At 38.7% G+C, this 16,415-nt stretch overlaps 1 protein-coding gene across 6 annotated transcripts in view; it reads right to left on the bottom strand.

The window, feature by feature from the left end:
- Nucleotides 1-1,109: 1,109 nt before the first annotated feature.
- The window catches only part of INO80D (INO80 complex subunit D), a 95,243-nt gene continuing 79,937 nt past the window's right edge, over nt 1,110-16,415 (bottom strand). For 5 of the 6 annotated variants that reach the window (XM_015110780.3, XM_028831021.2, XM_077957415.1 and 2 more), the window contains exons 10-11: nt 14,633-14,790; nt 10,731-12,884 (exon numbers count right to left, since the gene is read on the bottom strand). In XM_015110780.3, coding sequence (XP_014966266.1) covers nt 11,719-12,884; nt 14,633-14,790 — 1,324 coding nt within the window. In that variant the 3' untranslated portion in view covers nt 10,731-11,718. Of the gene's footprint in view, nt 12,885-14,632; nt 14,791-16,415 lie in introns of all 6 variants that reach the window. The other variant, XM_015110776.3, reaches the window with a different exon arrangement.

Genomic DNA, 16,415 nt, shown 5'->3' on the forward strand with positions numbered 1-16,415 from the left:
GTGAAACCCCGTCTCTACTAAAAATACAAAAAATTAGCCAGGTGCGGTTGTGGGCGCCTGTAGTCCCAGCTACTCGGGAGGCTGAGGCAGGAGAATGGCGTGAACCCGGGAGGCGGAGCTTGCAGTGAGCCGAGATCGCGCCACGGCACTCCAGCCTGGGCGACAGAGCGAGACTCCGTCGCAAAAAAAAAAAAAAAAAAAAAAAAAAAAAAAAAAAAGATTAAAAAAAAAAAAAAAGATTTAAAAAAAAAAAAAATAGCCAGGTGGGGCGGCACATGCCTGTGGTCCCAGCTACTTGGGAGGCTGAGGTGGGAGGAGAGCTCAAGTCAGGGAGGTTGAGGCTGCAGTGAGCCATGATTACACCACTGCACTCCGGCCTGGGTGACAGAGCAAGATGCTGTTTCTTAAAAAAAAAAGTTAAATTTTGGCTATAACACACGAAGTTGTTCTTATATTTGTGAAGCTACGAAAATGAAGACAGAAGAGGCTTCTGATTTAAAGAAATAGAAATTGGCTTGTAAGACTTCCATTATAGCATGTAACAATTTCAGCCGGGTGCGGTGGCTCACGCCTGTAATCCCAGCACTTTGGGAGGCCGAGGTGGGCGGATCACAAGGTCAGGAGATCGAGACCACGGTGAAACCCCGTCTCTACTAAAAATACAAAAAATTAGCCGGGCGCGGTGGCGGGTGCCTGTAGTCCCAGCTACTCGGGAGGCTGAGGCAAGAGAATGGCGTGTACCCAGGAGACGGAGCTTGCAGTGAGCCGAGATCGCACCACTGCACTCCAGCCTGGGGGACAGAGTAAGACTCCATCTCAAAAAAAAAAAAAAAAAAAAAAAAAAATTCAAATGCAACTTCTGGTTGAACTTCAAGGCTGGATACCCTATCAAAAATCACTTTGGATAGTATTTGATTGACCCACAGTTATTACAAATATTAATTATTGTTAGTTCAACCATAAAAATCATGAATATATCTGCCTAGAGTTATTAGTGAAATACAAAATATTAAAAAATACTGTATTCAAATAAAGGCAGAAAAATACTTACCCTGGATTTGCAGCTTCCATCAATATCCCAGCAAAGAAAATTAAACTAAAAACAAGGCTACTTCACAGCAAGATTTATTAATACATCCAAAAGAAAGAAAGAAAAATGATTTTGTCACACTATATACAGATAATACATACAGTGTTTCATACACATATTACATCAGTTTTTACACAAGAAAAATATACATAAAAATGTAAACTTTTGTATACAAAAACCCTTAAACAAATTAAACAAGGACCAGATAACAAAAGGAGACCAATTCATTATTATTTCATCAAATTTTTTAAAACAGTAATACAGTACATTCATTGAGATATATATGGAAAATGTGAGCCATCTCTTCTTGTTTAAAGGGAAATTACAAACCAAAAGCCAATCGCCTCCCAAAACGTGGTCTCCCCCAGCAGTGCCGCACCCAATGCCACAAGTATGCCTCTCCACTAGAACTGGGGGCTCTTACCAAAACCTGCCCATCTCCTCATCTTGCTCCTACAGTCTGTGCAGAAACAAGTGGCTCCTAACTTTTGTGCATATAATTAAATTCGCAGCCACTATGAACACAAATACAGAGGAGAGATTCTCAGTTTGTAAGTTCCCTTTAAGCAGCTTTTATATTTTTGTATTTATTTTTAATGCATGGCCTGTTAAACATACTTGTGTGCCAAGGTGAATGAGAACACTGAAAAAGAAGGGCTTTGAGAACCGCTAGTCCTTGCTACCGTGCAGTTTCTTTGTTAGAAGAGATTTTAAAACCGTCCAACCTGTCTCATTTGCTGGTTTCAAATAAGCTACCTCACCTTTGATTTCCCACTGCAACTTGGTTTCGACTTACACTTCAGTACTCTAGTTGTTAGTACCATACAATTGCCAAGAGGCTTTTTGTTAAAGGCTACTTCTGATATCAGGTTCCAGCTAAGCTACTCAGTAAAATGACTCAAACCCCAGCCTCTCTATTTTAGTCTTCAGGAGTACTCTTACTTTACTGTTTTTTAACATCTTACAATTTAGGATTGTCCATCTAACCCTCCTCTCTCTGCAAGTTCTTGAGATGTAATCTGCTGCCAACTCTTCACAAAATAAAATAATATTTAATAGTTCTTCCTTAATAGTCTTGCATTCAGTGTGTCAAATTGATGTACTAATGAAAAATACCTGAAACCATAGGGAATAAGAATTAAATCTATTTCAAGCACATGCAACTTGGAACTCGCCAAAAAAAAAAAAAAGAAAAGAAAAGAAAAGAAAAGAAAGAAAGAAAAAAGAGTTTGGGAGGGCCCTTAACTAAAATGTGCTTAAGACAGCTTCATGAGAGAGCTGCCTTCCTTCAAATTTGAATTTTGAACAAGGCAAAATAACAATTAGGTGATATATTTCCCTGCAGCATGAGAGTAGTTAACTTCCTCCAGGCAAAATGATCTCAATAATCATTATTTATTAATGAAAGGAGGAGGCAAATTGGTGAATTAAGTTGATCTAGGAGATGGTGGATGACATACACTAATGGAAATATTAGGATCGCTTTATAAGTGAAATAAACAGTCTGGTCTGTGGAACATCTCCACTTCAGAGAGAGGAAAAATGCACAAAGCTCCTCAAGTGAATCTCCAGCTCTTTCTTACTCTCATGGGACAGATGGCATTTTTAAAATGACAGTCTCCCTTTCAGTTAAGAAAAACACAACAATAAAAGGAAAAGGAAGATAAATAAATAGTGTGTGGATGTCTTTAGATGAGACTTTAAATGTTCTTTAAATAACTTTTGATAATGTATTTTAAATCATTACATACAACTGCCACTGCAGTGACAATATTCCAGTAGGGGCAGCATTTTGCTAAATGTAAAAGATTGCCATTTAAAACTCATACATATACATGTGTATATACAGTTATATCAACACTATTTATATACATATATATCTAGAGAGCAATATTTCATTGCCTTTGAATATCTATATATCTACTCCCACAATATATACTAGAGACATACTGTGTGAGTACATATGAAAGCATATGTACACATGCTCTGACATGTATATATACACTGTTGTCTGTGTGTGCATAAGAGCTTTAAAGGCACAATATATAGGGATGCAAGTTTTCTAGAGAGCTGCAGCAAAGTTAATACAGAATGTCACAAACTGAGAAAAGTCAAAAGGAAATATAGCAGAATTCATCACACAGGAATTCATCAAAGCAGTTTCATCATGAGAAAAATGAGTTAGTTACAGAATTCAAGAGGCTTACATGTGACCTTGTATGCTTTCCATTAAAATGTAAATGAAGTTATGATTAAACTACAAAGCAAATAAAAATATGTAAATGACAAATTAATGACAGTAAGTGTGGAAATAAACCTAACACTAATATCAATCATAAAATCATAATTATGTTCTCTTGTAATTTAAGTAAAATGCCCCCACATTATTGAGGTAAAACTTTCAAATTTATTTTATTTGAAGGTTGGCTTTCTGTTTGTTTTTGAGACAAAGATGAATGCCCAATTCTCAAAATTACTATTGATAATATTACCAAAACTTGTGTCTTCTGGGAAAATTTGAGAGATAAAGATCTTTCAAAGAAAACAGAGAAGTCGACGAAATATGCTTAAGCCAAAAGTTTCTGGCTAGAAAAGACAGAATTAAGGAGGAAAAAACCACAATGATGTGTGATTTCTTTTTCTTTTTAAGTGATGAGAGACTGACCAGTAGAAGGTGGTGAAGATGAATAGTGGAACTGGCAAGTAAGAATTGTTCAGACAGGCATTCATTGTGTAATATCCATAAACAAGACTATAATCCAAAGGACTTCCATTTTGCTGTTCTGATGATGTACTCTAGACTGTCACCTTCTCTGGCTTACAGAATAATCCAGAACTTTCCATAGACTTTAATCTTGCTTAACAAAGGCTGTTTACCTATTATACACACACATTTTTAAGGGAAATATATGTATATAGCTTTATCTATACACACACATATACATACGTGTATATATAGATTTATACAAATGTATAAATAAACATAATACTTTTCAATCTTTCCATTGACAAGGCAAGTTCACATTCAGCAAAGTGCCACCACATCCCATATACACATCTCTGTACAGATATACACATAAGGGTCTGTTTTCACCCTTCAATCGGGAGAATTTTTTCTAGCAAATCCCATTAACCAGCAACTGAAGGGAGAAATGGCACCAGTACAAACTCCCTTCTTTCATTTGCATGCATATGTACAAGAAATATGCAGATTAAAAAAAATCCCAAAACAAGAGTGAATGAAACCAGGAGATGCTGCAAAAATACAACTGTAGAAAAGAACAGCATATAGAGCTTTCCTAGGTCTTCACTATATCTAAGATGAAGTAAATGATGCTCAAGAGACAACTACAAATTCAGGTATATTATCAGAAGTTGTTTTGACATATTTTGAAGTACATGATTTTTTAAGTATTAAAAATAAATGTCATTGGAACATTTAATAACAACTCTAATTTTGACTATTTTAGACCACCAGATACTCCAGTAATAAATGTATAGCAAAATAACACCTTAAAACTCAAAATAAAGGGGTGTATTTTCTTTTTAATTCCATATGAATCAGGGGTAGCACAATTTTTCCTATAGCTAAAATATGGGGATGGGAGCACTCTTAATAAATAACAGCAGAACTGAGTAAAAGTTTTTTGAAAAATTTTGGAAATGAAATCACCCCAGCTTTGAAATATGCACGGTGAAATGATCCCACCAACTCCTTAAACAAAGCAGCCCCTTCCAAAAATTCTTTATGAAAGGCCTATACTTTTTCTTAACTTCACCAAGAAAAGATGATCAACAATATTTTCTTACTCAGAATATAAAGAAATCTATAATAAACATAAAAAAGGTTCAACAGATCTCTGGTCCCATCACCACAATAGATAAACACAGCTCATGTCTGGGGCTGTCTGTCTCCCTCTCTTATTTTTATGCTCAAAAGTGAGAGGCTGATCTTAGAACCTCTATTTCTCATGTCATTTTATGAACATAGCATAATATAAGTTAATCCAAAGGTTAACATAAAATGCACATGATATCAGAGCTAGCCTTTTAACATAAGATAACATAATGATTAATTTGGTGTGTTTATACAACAGAGACAATGAGAAAGTAACTCCAATACCCTCAACTAAATAAATCATGTTTCTACAATACATTCGGTTACCTTTATCTATTTTTATATAAGCACACATTCATATCTCTCACACACGTGCCCCCAATGTATATTTTTGCATGTGTGTAAAAAATACAGACATATACATGCACACGAGTAATTTAATTCTATTTTAAAGTCACAGTGGGAATTCCTTAGTGAGGAGGGATAAAAAGTTCCTGAATAAGACACTGAGAACATCTAGATTTATTATTTTCTCTATTTTACTTCCCAACTTACAGAATAAACTGTAAATTAAAGAATAAATCCATAGGAAATAAAAGAGGTCTTAAAAACTTAGTTTACAAATTCCAGCTACAGTAGTTGGAGTTTTACTTGATCTATGTATTTCTATGTACCCTGTAACTAAGCTTCTAGCCATCTTATGTAAACCACAGATCATTTACTAAACAACATGATTCTCAACAGTTCTAGGAACAGTTATAAATGGTCTAAAGGTGTTCTACATTTTGAGGCCCCAGGATATCCTTTTATTTTATATATCTGCAAGGTAGCAAAGGATAGCTATACACCTTGACACGGCAGAGATCCAGTGTAAAAAGGTGCTTCACTAGTTTGTTTTGTCAAAAAAAAAAAAAAAAAAAGCTCATATATATTTAGCTATTAAACACATAGGCAACATAATTCATTACACTCAATACAGCTTTAGTATAAAACTTATAATTTATGAGGTGATGTTAATAGCATAAATTAATATACCTTTTCTCTTAAAATCTACAATAAGTATTCTGAAAGCTCATTGGGGAAGGAAATTTTTAAATAAAAGTTTTAAAGCTGTGCATGATGGGAAAGGATTCTGTATTCTGAAGCTGAGATGAGAGCCTGGAGGAGAAAGGAAAAAGTTCTATGCAAGACACTGTGGGCTACAAAACCAAAAGTTTCCTCTTTCTTCCGCTCTCTTCAATGATGAGTCACCTTTAGTTTCTTTTAAAACTATTTTCTTATTTTAAAAACTGCCCTAATTTCCACAAGGAATCCCTGAGACATACTCAATACTATACAGTGAAAAGAACTATCACTGTTGAGAGGAACAGATTCAACCCTTCCAAACAGATGAAGACAATGTCAACAAGTGTCAGACTTCCCATCATTTCAGCACTAATCCACTGGAGCCAACTGTACCTTAATGATGCAGGTTGGAGTCATTTCAGGGCAAATCAGTCTATTCCCCTAAGTAAAAGCAATGGTGTGGCATTTAGCTGCATTGGAGCCTTCTGCACTGCGTGTTGAAAATTTTTCCAAGGGGAACTTTGGGTGCATATAGAGCTTACTTCAGTGGTCCCCAGCTTTAAAAACAAACAAAAACAAGCAAACGAAGAAAAAAGAAACAAGTGAAAGAAGAGGATTCTATGCCTCTTCGGCCGGGATGGGTACAGATCATGTGTGCATGTGCATTCTTCAGGACTGTAGTGGGCAGAGGCAAGCAGGCGGAAGAGAAGATGGAAAGCCGTGCTGCCCTATGGAGCTCACTGAGAGTTAGATAGATTTTTCTCTTATACGAGTATTGTTCTAAACTTTAGGTCACTCAAAACTGTGTTCAAAGTAGCCAAACATCCCCAGTATTGGGGAACATAGGGTAAAAAAAGTCATACCCAATTTGCTTGCTCTCTCTCTGAAACGTCACATTTCCTCTTATTAGCTCTGTATCACAGTGCAGAGAAAAACTAACAAAAAGATAAGGGCTGAAGTGAAAACAGAATTTTTGCTATGTAGAAATAAGGCTCCCTAAGTTTGACGCACAAACAACTGCAGCGTTAATGGCACTGTTTATTAGAAGAGACAGAACTATTCATTAAAGTTTGATGTTTTCTTTCCTAATTCATTAGTCAGGGAGAAATGCTTAACAGATATCCAAACATGTCTTTCACTGGCATTTCATTACAAATTATTGTATTTAAAACATTACTTTAATCTACTAAACATGATTTTGGTTTCCTCCAGAATATAGGAAAATTTATAAAGATATTAAGACATTATTAAACTGTTTAGCTTGTCTACAGAAAGCCAGTGAAGATTCAGTTAATGTATTGGGAGGGGGGAAACATCTATGTTCTTTCATGTAAATATATATATAACTCTCCACCCCCAAGAAATATATTTTTTTGTCAGGAAAAATATCCTGAGAACAATGTAAATACTGGTAATAAAAGAGATACAAATGAAGACTGTTCAGTATGACTAACTTTTCTTTCAAGGAATCCTCTAAATTGCCTCATTAAACTGGAGAGTTCTTTAGAAGACCATAATATTAGATTTCTATATATACCAGATTAAGAAGAGAATTTTAAAAGAAGTCTAAAAGAAAGATGAAGAAACTGAAAACTAATTTTTAATGAATTTCAAACCTCTTAGTAAGTTTAGTGTTAATATACTCATCTTTTTGCAATACCAACCCATAGCGACCTTCTGAACTAACCTGGAGGAGAGGAGATTGCCTTACACGTGCACTGCCGACTGATGGCGCCCACTGACCATCACCAGCACCCCTAGGATGCCAAGGCACGGGAAAGATGGCGGGAAAGCACCGGCGGACTGACCACACGACATTTACTAGATATGCTCAAATTCTAATCCACTTTATAAAAACAGAATGGTACAGGTCAACGGAAAGGTCAATTCTTTCATGTAAGAAAAGTGTATGGACAGGGCACCTCTGTGCAGCACAAACATGGTTTCCTTCCTCATCAAAGAGCTGTCTTTGCTACTGTGGACTGTGATCACAGATTGAGAACAAGCTCTGATAAGGAAGAGCTTTAGTGTCAGTCACAGAAAATGATGATTCTTAACTTTCAGATGAGAGACTGGGCTTATTTTAAAAATAAATCTTATAAATAATTATTTGGCAAAGATAAAGTATTAGCTTTCTTTAGCCTTAAGACACTAAAGACAGTAACACCAATTTTAAGGAAAAAAAAACCAATAACCTCACTTTCCAACTTGCTCCCTATGCCTACTATTTGTTTCTGATTATAGTCTTCTCATAGAGGGACACTAGACACACCACACTGCCTGCCAACATGAAATTGCTCAGGAAGTCATTTATAAAGCAGTTATATCACACATGGTAGGTTACCAGAGAAAATAATCCTTTGCTGTCTAAGCTATGTGACGATAATTAGAAAATTTTTCCATTGCATAGTCTGTCACTTGGTGGGTTAAGTATAATTGCTACTTACTATTATGAGTTGTTTACTAGCTACATAACCTACCCAGATGTGCAAATTGCTAAGCCATTTTTACAGAAGAAAAAACAATGTCTTAAGTACTTTAATTAAAATAATATTAATAATTATGTAGAGAGAGTAGAGAAAGCCCATCTTTTCTTCTGATGCTACTGATCACAGCCAGTGAATATCACACATTAGAATGGAATTCAGATTCTCAGAGAACAGAATGTATCCATTAACTGCAGCGACTTTGTAAATTAAATCACAGTAACACAATCTAACTGGCCTTGATAAATAGTCCCAAAGAACTGCAGAAACAGAGTGAAGCTTCTTTGCCACTATTTCTCATGGGTTTAACACTAGAATAACAGCTAGTTTCTACCTATGTGGGACCTTATATAAGATTTGTTTTTGATTCCAGTATTGCCTTATGATAGCATAAGAGCTACCTTAAAAGATACTAATTTTCATATTTCTGGAGTAAAAGACACTTCATTCCTTTCTATACATATTAATAGCAAAGTTACTACTAATAGACAAGAATGGCTCTATTAACTAAAAGAAAAACACAGATCTCTCTGGGCTTATAGATGTTCTCCTCTCTTCCAAAAAGGGACTCATAAGAAACAGCAAGAGCAAAGCAAATTGCAAACTTTGATATCTGTTTTGAACTAGATAAAACAGAGGAGAAGTTTGTTGTTGATAATTCCTCAACCACTTTCCTCAGCTTTCATCACGGGCATCCAAACGAAAATGTATTTACTCAAAGTTTTTGGTGTGAAGCTGTAACTAGCAACATTCCTGATAATTTCATGCCTCCTTACTAGAAAGCAGAGAAGGGCTTTTAAATGCACATAAAACAGAAAATTGCAAACAATAAAATGTGCAACTTACTGCAAACTCAGCTTTGTATCATAACTGAAGAATTTCAAGCAGCTAACATGAGGGACAAAAAGATAGAAAAAGTTCAAATCGACTACCCACGACTTTCCCTTCGCTGTCAAAGGGCTGATGAGGAAGTCAATGTGCTGCTCTGCGACAACCTTTAAATACACAATGGAGACTAAACTGAATTGCTGGGAATGGATAGTTACCTAGTGATGCTTACGATGGGTTGTGAAAATAGTTTAACAAACTAAATGACATTTTTGAGCAGAGGTAACTACTCGTGACCACTTCATTACAGTACATTAAAATAAAAAAGCTTACTAATATAGATTCACAGGTGAGAAATATTCAAATTATCTGTCCTCACCATTCAGAATAGAAATTTATGGTGATACCAAATATAATTTTGCTTTATGACATAAGTTATAATTTAGAAATTTTGCACTCTGCAAAAAAGGCAAAGCTATTAAAAATAAATCTTCCAATCAATTACCATGATTTTAAAAAAACTAAATATATTACAAACATATTTTTGGCCCACAAAAAGAAACATCAATAAATACAAAATAGGGCATATAATGATTTCATACAGTCATGTGACATTTCCCCTCCATAACCTCAGGCACGTGGTATCTGCATAATGCCTACTGATCACCATCATTCCTTTAAAAAGCAGAGAAAGAAAAGCTTTCAAAAGAAGGGACTGGTTAGAACTAGCATGGCATAAAGAGAATACATACAGGAAGTAGGAAAATACATCCAATCGTTACCTATTAGAAAGGAATTAAGATCAAATATTCCCTGACAAATGAATTACTGAACCACATCAATAGGTATGTTCTCTCTACTTAACTTTTAAAATATATATATATGTGAATTAGACTAGACTCAGGTATAAATAGCCAATGGTATCTCAAGGGACAGTGAAACTACTCAGCAAAAGCAGAGTAGAGATGCCTTTAAAATCTAGTTCCACCCTTCTCTGGGGGGAAATAAAAGGTAGGCAAGAAACCTCACAAATTCATTTCATAGTCACGAACTCCCTAAACTACCCAATATGATTTTTAACCCTAAAATCCTGGATTTTAAAAACATTTCCCAAAACTATTTTCAAATTTACTTAAACCCAAGTACTTAAATTATTTTAAAAGTACCAAAGGGCAAATAAAATTTATGTCTAATTTCCATACTCTGCTTTGAAAGAAACTTTAAAATGTGTATCCTTCAGATATCACACATCACTTCACAACTGGTACACTGATTCTACAAGTGTCTGCAACATTTTACAAATCTTACCAAAGAATCACTACTGTAAACATGAAAAATTCAAAAGCAAAAGATGGATCAAGGAGTTCACAGATCCCATCTTTTCAAATCTATCTGACCTATCCTGCTTTTTCACATCAAAATATTTTCTTTAATTACATCTTGCAAATGTATTCCATGAGAGAGAGAGATTTAGAAACATATGTCTGAAAAGACAAAGTGACCATCAGGTCCCAGAACCCCAGGAGTCTGCAGTCGTCCCACGCAAGCTTTTCAGGACATGCCTACCTCACTGACGGGAATCCAAGCTTTCTATGTTCTGTTTCTTCTTGGGCTAACTTTTAGCAGAAAAAGGTTGTGCTATTCACACGACCAGCCCACCACCCTCCCTATTCAGGAAACTTGAGGAAAAGAAGGACCAACCTTATTAGGATTGTGAGATGTAGGAGAGGAGAAAAGTAAGAGTCTTATACTCATTACAGAGGGGGAAAAAAACAAACAAACAAAACGCAAACTAATGGGACAGCCGCTTCCTGCACTGCACAAAAACACACGCGTGGGCACACGCATACTCACAGGCAGTCAAAAGACACATTTTTTTTTTTAGTTAAACATGATCACAATTAGGAATGGAATCCTGGCCTCACTGTGGTGTTTAGCAGTTGGTGCTAAGTCAGTCTTGACCTGCCACACACCATTTGCTATCTCTTATACAGGAACTCAATTAATAAGATCATTCTATCTAGAACCACCTATGTAAAAACCTGGCAATAGAATGGAAAGCATTGATCTGAATACTAGGAAATAGTAAAGGGCACTGGTATTCTGAGGTATCTTCCACTTCTAGGACTTGCTGCTAAAAATCAATCCTATCCAGTCACTGTGCTGAACCACTAAGGAAACCACTGGGGCGGAGTGGGCCTGCCAGGAGGGAATGAGCACCAGTGCTAAGAAGCACATGTGAACACTGTAGCGAGGTCCACTGCAGGGCCACTCATTGAACTGGGAAGGGGGGTGCCCCTCTAATCCCCATCTGTTATATCTTCTTTCGGAAAAGGGGAGAGGGGTGCTAAAGAGGAAACAAACATAGAAAACACTGGGTTCCCCACCTGCCTGCAAACACACAGACACCCTCAGTTAGGGGAGGGAAAGGGAGAAGATGCATTATTGGTACTTGTAGCTGTGGCACCTGTTACTGTGAAGCCTGTAGGAGGGGCTATAGAGCTGTGGCTGGGCTGCAGGTCCTTAGGAATGCCACTGTGAGAACTCAGCTGGTGGCCGAAGGCTGCGCTGAACTGAGGGAGTTGCTGCTTGGGAGAGGTGGAGGCCATTAGTTCAGCAGAAGGCCCCATGCCACTGAAGCTGGTCTGTGGTAACCCCGGAAGCACACTGGAGCTGCTGGGGGTCACGGTGGCGAAGGCAGGCTGTGTGGTCTCTGAGTTCGAAGTGGTGGGTGGTGTGGATAGGGAAGTGGAAAGAAGATGTCCATCTGCGCCGAGAAGGTTGCTAAATGGAGAGGGGTCTCCAAGGTTGACGGGGAGATTGCCCCAGTGAGTTCTGGGGTTTACCACGCCTCCAAGTGGCACCTCAAGTTGGGTTGGGAGCAAGTGCTGCGCCATGATGGGCATCTCTGCTGAAAAGGTAGCTGCCATATTATCACCAGAGTACGATGTTGTGTGGGGAGAGGTGATATGGTCACTGTAGGGAGACGGCACATGCTCACTATCATAATGGCTTCCATGGGGCGAGGAGTGGGAGTGATCACTGCTGTATTGCTGTCGTGAGGTGATTAGGTCATCTGCCTTGCTCAGCAGCTGGGCAGGATGTGGCCTCTGGGAGGCATGGCTGCCGTCATGAAGTCCATGAAACTGTCCTGGGAAGGCTCTCTCCCCAAGTGCACTCTGGCTGATCAGAGTGGCAGAAGTAAGGCCAACGTTGGCTGGGGCAGAGAACTGCCCCTGGATCTGCCCTGCCAGGGGTGTAGGTGGGTTTGACAAGGTAGCAGAACGGAGCAGGTTCTCATCCAGCTCTAGACTAGAAAAATTATCATGTACTATACGCCCATTCAATAGCTCCCCTAGGTCTGTGTTCACCTCTCGGCTCAAGGATTGTATTCCTGAAGCTCCAGTACCTGTGGAGAACACCCCTATTCCTCTATCTGACAACTCCTGGACTGGCACACCATCTGACTGGGCAAGGACCCCAATGGTACTCAGGCACTCGAGAGAAGTTACAGCCTGCAAGGCCCGTTCAAGCTCCTCAGCCTCTTCGGTAGTTGGGAGGAGGTCTCCATTCTTCCCTGAGTCAACAAAAGCCATCAATAATCAGTAGAGCTTTTACCAGTCCTACATCACAAAAGTCATACATTTGAATTATTTTAAACAATATTCTATTTAAAAAGAGTCCCTCTTGAAAAGAAAAGTTTCCAAGATTTGGATTGGAGGGAAAAAGTGAAATAATGATCTGCAGGACAGGGTCTAAAACGTCAGCTGTCTACGAACTTGAATCACCATCTTCAGTTGATTTACTGAAAACCATCTCAAAAGCCATCTTATCAAAGTACTAAATTCTTAGGAACTCTAAGGATTACAAATGTAAAACTCACGGTAACTATGTGATTATACATGATTTTTACCTAAAATTATATTATTGTCATTAACATAGAAAACATATAATATCAACTTGGATTTGAGACAAAAGGCTGTGTAGAACAGGTCCACCTTGCCTGTTCTACTCCTGACTCTCCCAGCTGGAGGGCAGCTGTGGAAGGTTAAAACACAGAAACTCATGCATCTATTTTAGCACAACACTAAGCACTCAGTTCATTTCATGGGTTATCTTTCAAAATGCTTTTGCTTTACTCTCTAATCCTTCCCCCTCATTCTTTTCCCATTTCTTACTAATTTTCATAAAATGGAAGCCCATGGACCTACTTTGATTTCATTTCTAATATTCAAAAAATCTATTGCTAGGAACTTGATTAATCACCATGGAAATATTTGATTTTTAATGGTGAAAGACACATTCTAAGAGTATAAAAGATTTCCCCTGAAAGCATGGGGGAACTGGCAGATTAAGCAAACTTCATTTTGGAAAAGTGCACTTCAGTTGAAGTACAGGGCGGGGTATAAAACTAGGGCAAGTTCTAAAAGACTTCAAAACTCATGTTCGGCTGGGCGCAGTGGCTCATGCCTGTAATCCCAGCACTTTGGGAGGCCAAGGCAGGTGGATCACCTGAGGTCAAGAGTTCAAGACCAGCCTGACCAACATAGTGAAACCCCGTCTCTACTAAAAATACAAAAATTAGCTGGGTGTGGTGGCAGATACCTGTAATCCCAGCTACTCGGGAGGCTGAGGCAGGAGAATCGCTGGAACATGGGAGGCAGAGGTTGCAATGAGCTGAGATGGCGCCACTACATTCCAGCCTGAGTGACAGAGCAAGACTCCGTCTCAAAAAACAAACAAACAAACAGACTTCATGTTCAAGATGTCTTTGTTCAAAAATAAAGTAAAAGTATTCACAAAGTTGGGCCGGGTGTGGTGGCCCATGTCTGTAATCCCAGCACTTTGGGAGGCCAAGCAGGTGGATCACTTGAGGCCAGGAGTTCAAGACCAGTCTAGCCAACATGGCGAAATCCCACCTCTACTAAAAGTATAAAAATTAGCCAGCCGTGGTGGCACATGCCTGTATCCCAGCTACTCAGGAGGCTGAGGCAGAAGAATCGCTTGACCCCAGGAGGCAGAAGCTGCGGTGAGCCAAGGTCTTGCCACTGCACTCCAGCCTGGGCGACAGAGTGAGACTCTGTCTCCAAAAATAAAAGAAACAAGTTATAAACCTAGTCACCAAATTATGAGTTGGTTAAACAAACTGCACATTCCTTATCTTCTGAAAGGGGTAAAATAGCTGCAGTGGTATTATATTTCCTATCTACAGTGAAAGACATTACATGTGAGGAGGAGTATGACAAATACATCTCAAAACACTATTTCTTTTCTTATAAACTTATTTTTAAAACCAGTTTCCTTGAGCCAAAATATTGACTATACCTTCAAAAAAATCAAAATCTTGTAAGTCATCAGGTAGCCGTGGCAGGACGTCTGAAAAGTCCTCCTGGTTCAATTCCAAGTCATGTGGAATGTCAGTGATCTCATTGGCAATGTCGTCCGGCAACTCATCAGCACTCAGCTCTGGCGTGGATGGGCTCCTGGGAAAGAGGACACTGTTGGTCCCATAACTCCCTCTTTATCTTCACATCAATACCACCAAGCCAAGTTCATTCAACATGAAAAGAAGCTAATGTCAGGCAGGGCACAGTGGCTCACGCCTGTAATCCCAGCACTTTGGGAGGCCAAGGTGAGAGGATCACTTGAGGCCATGAGTTTGAGACCAGCCTGGTCAACATGGCAAAACCTTATCTCTACTAAGAATACAAAAATTAACTGGGCGTGGTGGTGCACACCTGTAATCCCAGCTACTCAGGAGGCTAAGGCATGAGAATCGCTTGAACCTAGGAGGCGGAGGTTGCAGTGAGCTGAGATCATGCTACTGCACTCCAGCCTGGGCAACAGGGCAGGACTCTGTCTCAAAAAAAAAACAAAAACAAAATAAAAAAACAAGCTAATGTCTTTTAGGTTTTTTTTTTAAAAGGTCAGAAAGCCCTGGCAGGTCTTGAACCCAAGCACAGGGATTAGACAGATGGAAAGTAAGGAAGTAACCACTTGAGCTAAAGCCAATCCTAATGTCTTCTAGGTTTTTTTTTAGACAGAGTTTCGCTCTTGTTGCCCAGGTTGGAGTGCAATGGCGTGATCTCGGCTCACTGCAACCTCCGCTTCCTGGGTTCAAGAGATTTTTCTGTCTCAGCCTTCCAAGTAGTTGGGATTACAAGTGCCCACTACTATGCCAAGCTAATTTTTTTTTTTTTTTTTCAGTAGAGACGGGGTTTCACCATGTTGGCCAGGCTGGTCTCAAATTCCTGATCTCAGGTGATCCACCCACCTCAGCCTCCCAAAGTGTTGGGATTACAGATATGAGCCACCATGCCTGGCCTTTTTTTTTTTTTTTTTTGAGGCGGAGTCTTGCTGTCGCCCAGGCTAGCGTGCAATGGCACGATCTCAGCTCACTGCAACCTCCACCTCCCATGTTCCAGCTATTCTTCTGCCTCAGCCTCCCGAGTAGCTGGGATTACAGATGCCCACTACCACGCCTGGCTAATTTTTGTACTTTTAGTAGAGATGGGGTTTCACCATCTTGGCCAGGCTGGTCTTGAACTCCTGACCTCATGATCCACCTGCCTCTGCCTCCCAAAGTGCTGGGATTACAGGCGTGAGTCACCACACCTGGCCCTAGGTTTTTTATACTCACCAGAATCATGAGAAATTCTTTTTTTTTTTCTTTTTTTTTTTTAATTTATTTATTATTATTATACTTTAAGTTGTAGGGTACATGTGCATAACGTGCAGGTTTGTTACATATGTATACTTGTGCCATGTTGGTGTGCTGCACCCATCAACTCGTCATTTACATCAGGTATAACTCCCAATGCAATCCCTCCCCCCTCCCGAAACATGAGAAATTCTAACTTACAGTGTCTCCTCCCCCACTTTAAAAGAAGGAAATCTGAAAGTAGAATCACTGCAAAAATACAGGCCTTACCATATGCAGTCACGTATTTCTGCAACCTTCACCCATGTATTAAGAAGCAACAACAACTACTAGGTAATACTTTTACTTCAAATTTGTACAGTGAATCACAATTTGGTGTATCAAGGGTGTCTTAATGCTTTTTAGAAGAATTTCAAATCTGGTCGAAATAATAATTTTAGAAATGAA

Source organism: Macaca mulatta, chromosome 12 (assembly GCF_049350105.2).
Source record: "Macaca mulatta isolate MMU2019108-1 chromosome 12, T2T-MMU8v2.0, whole genome shotgun sequence".
In the NCBI taxonomy this organism is placed as follows: domain Eukaryota; kingdom Metazoa; phylum Chordata; class Mammalia; order Primates; family Cercopithecidae; genus Macaca; species Macaca mulatta.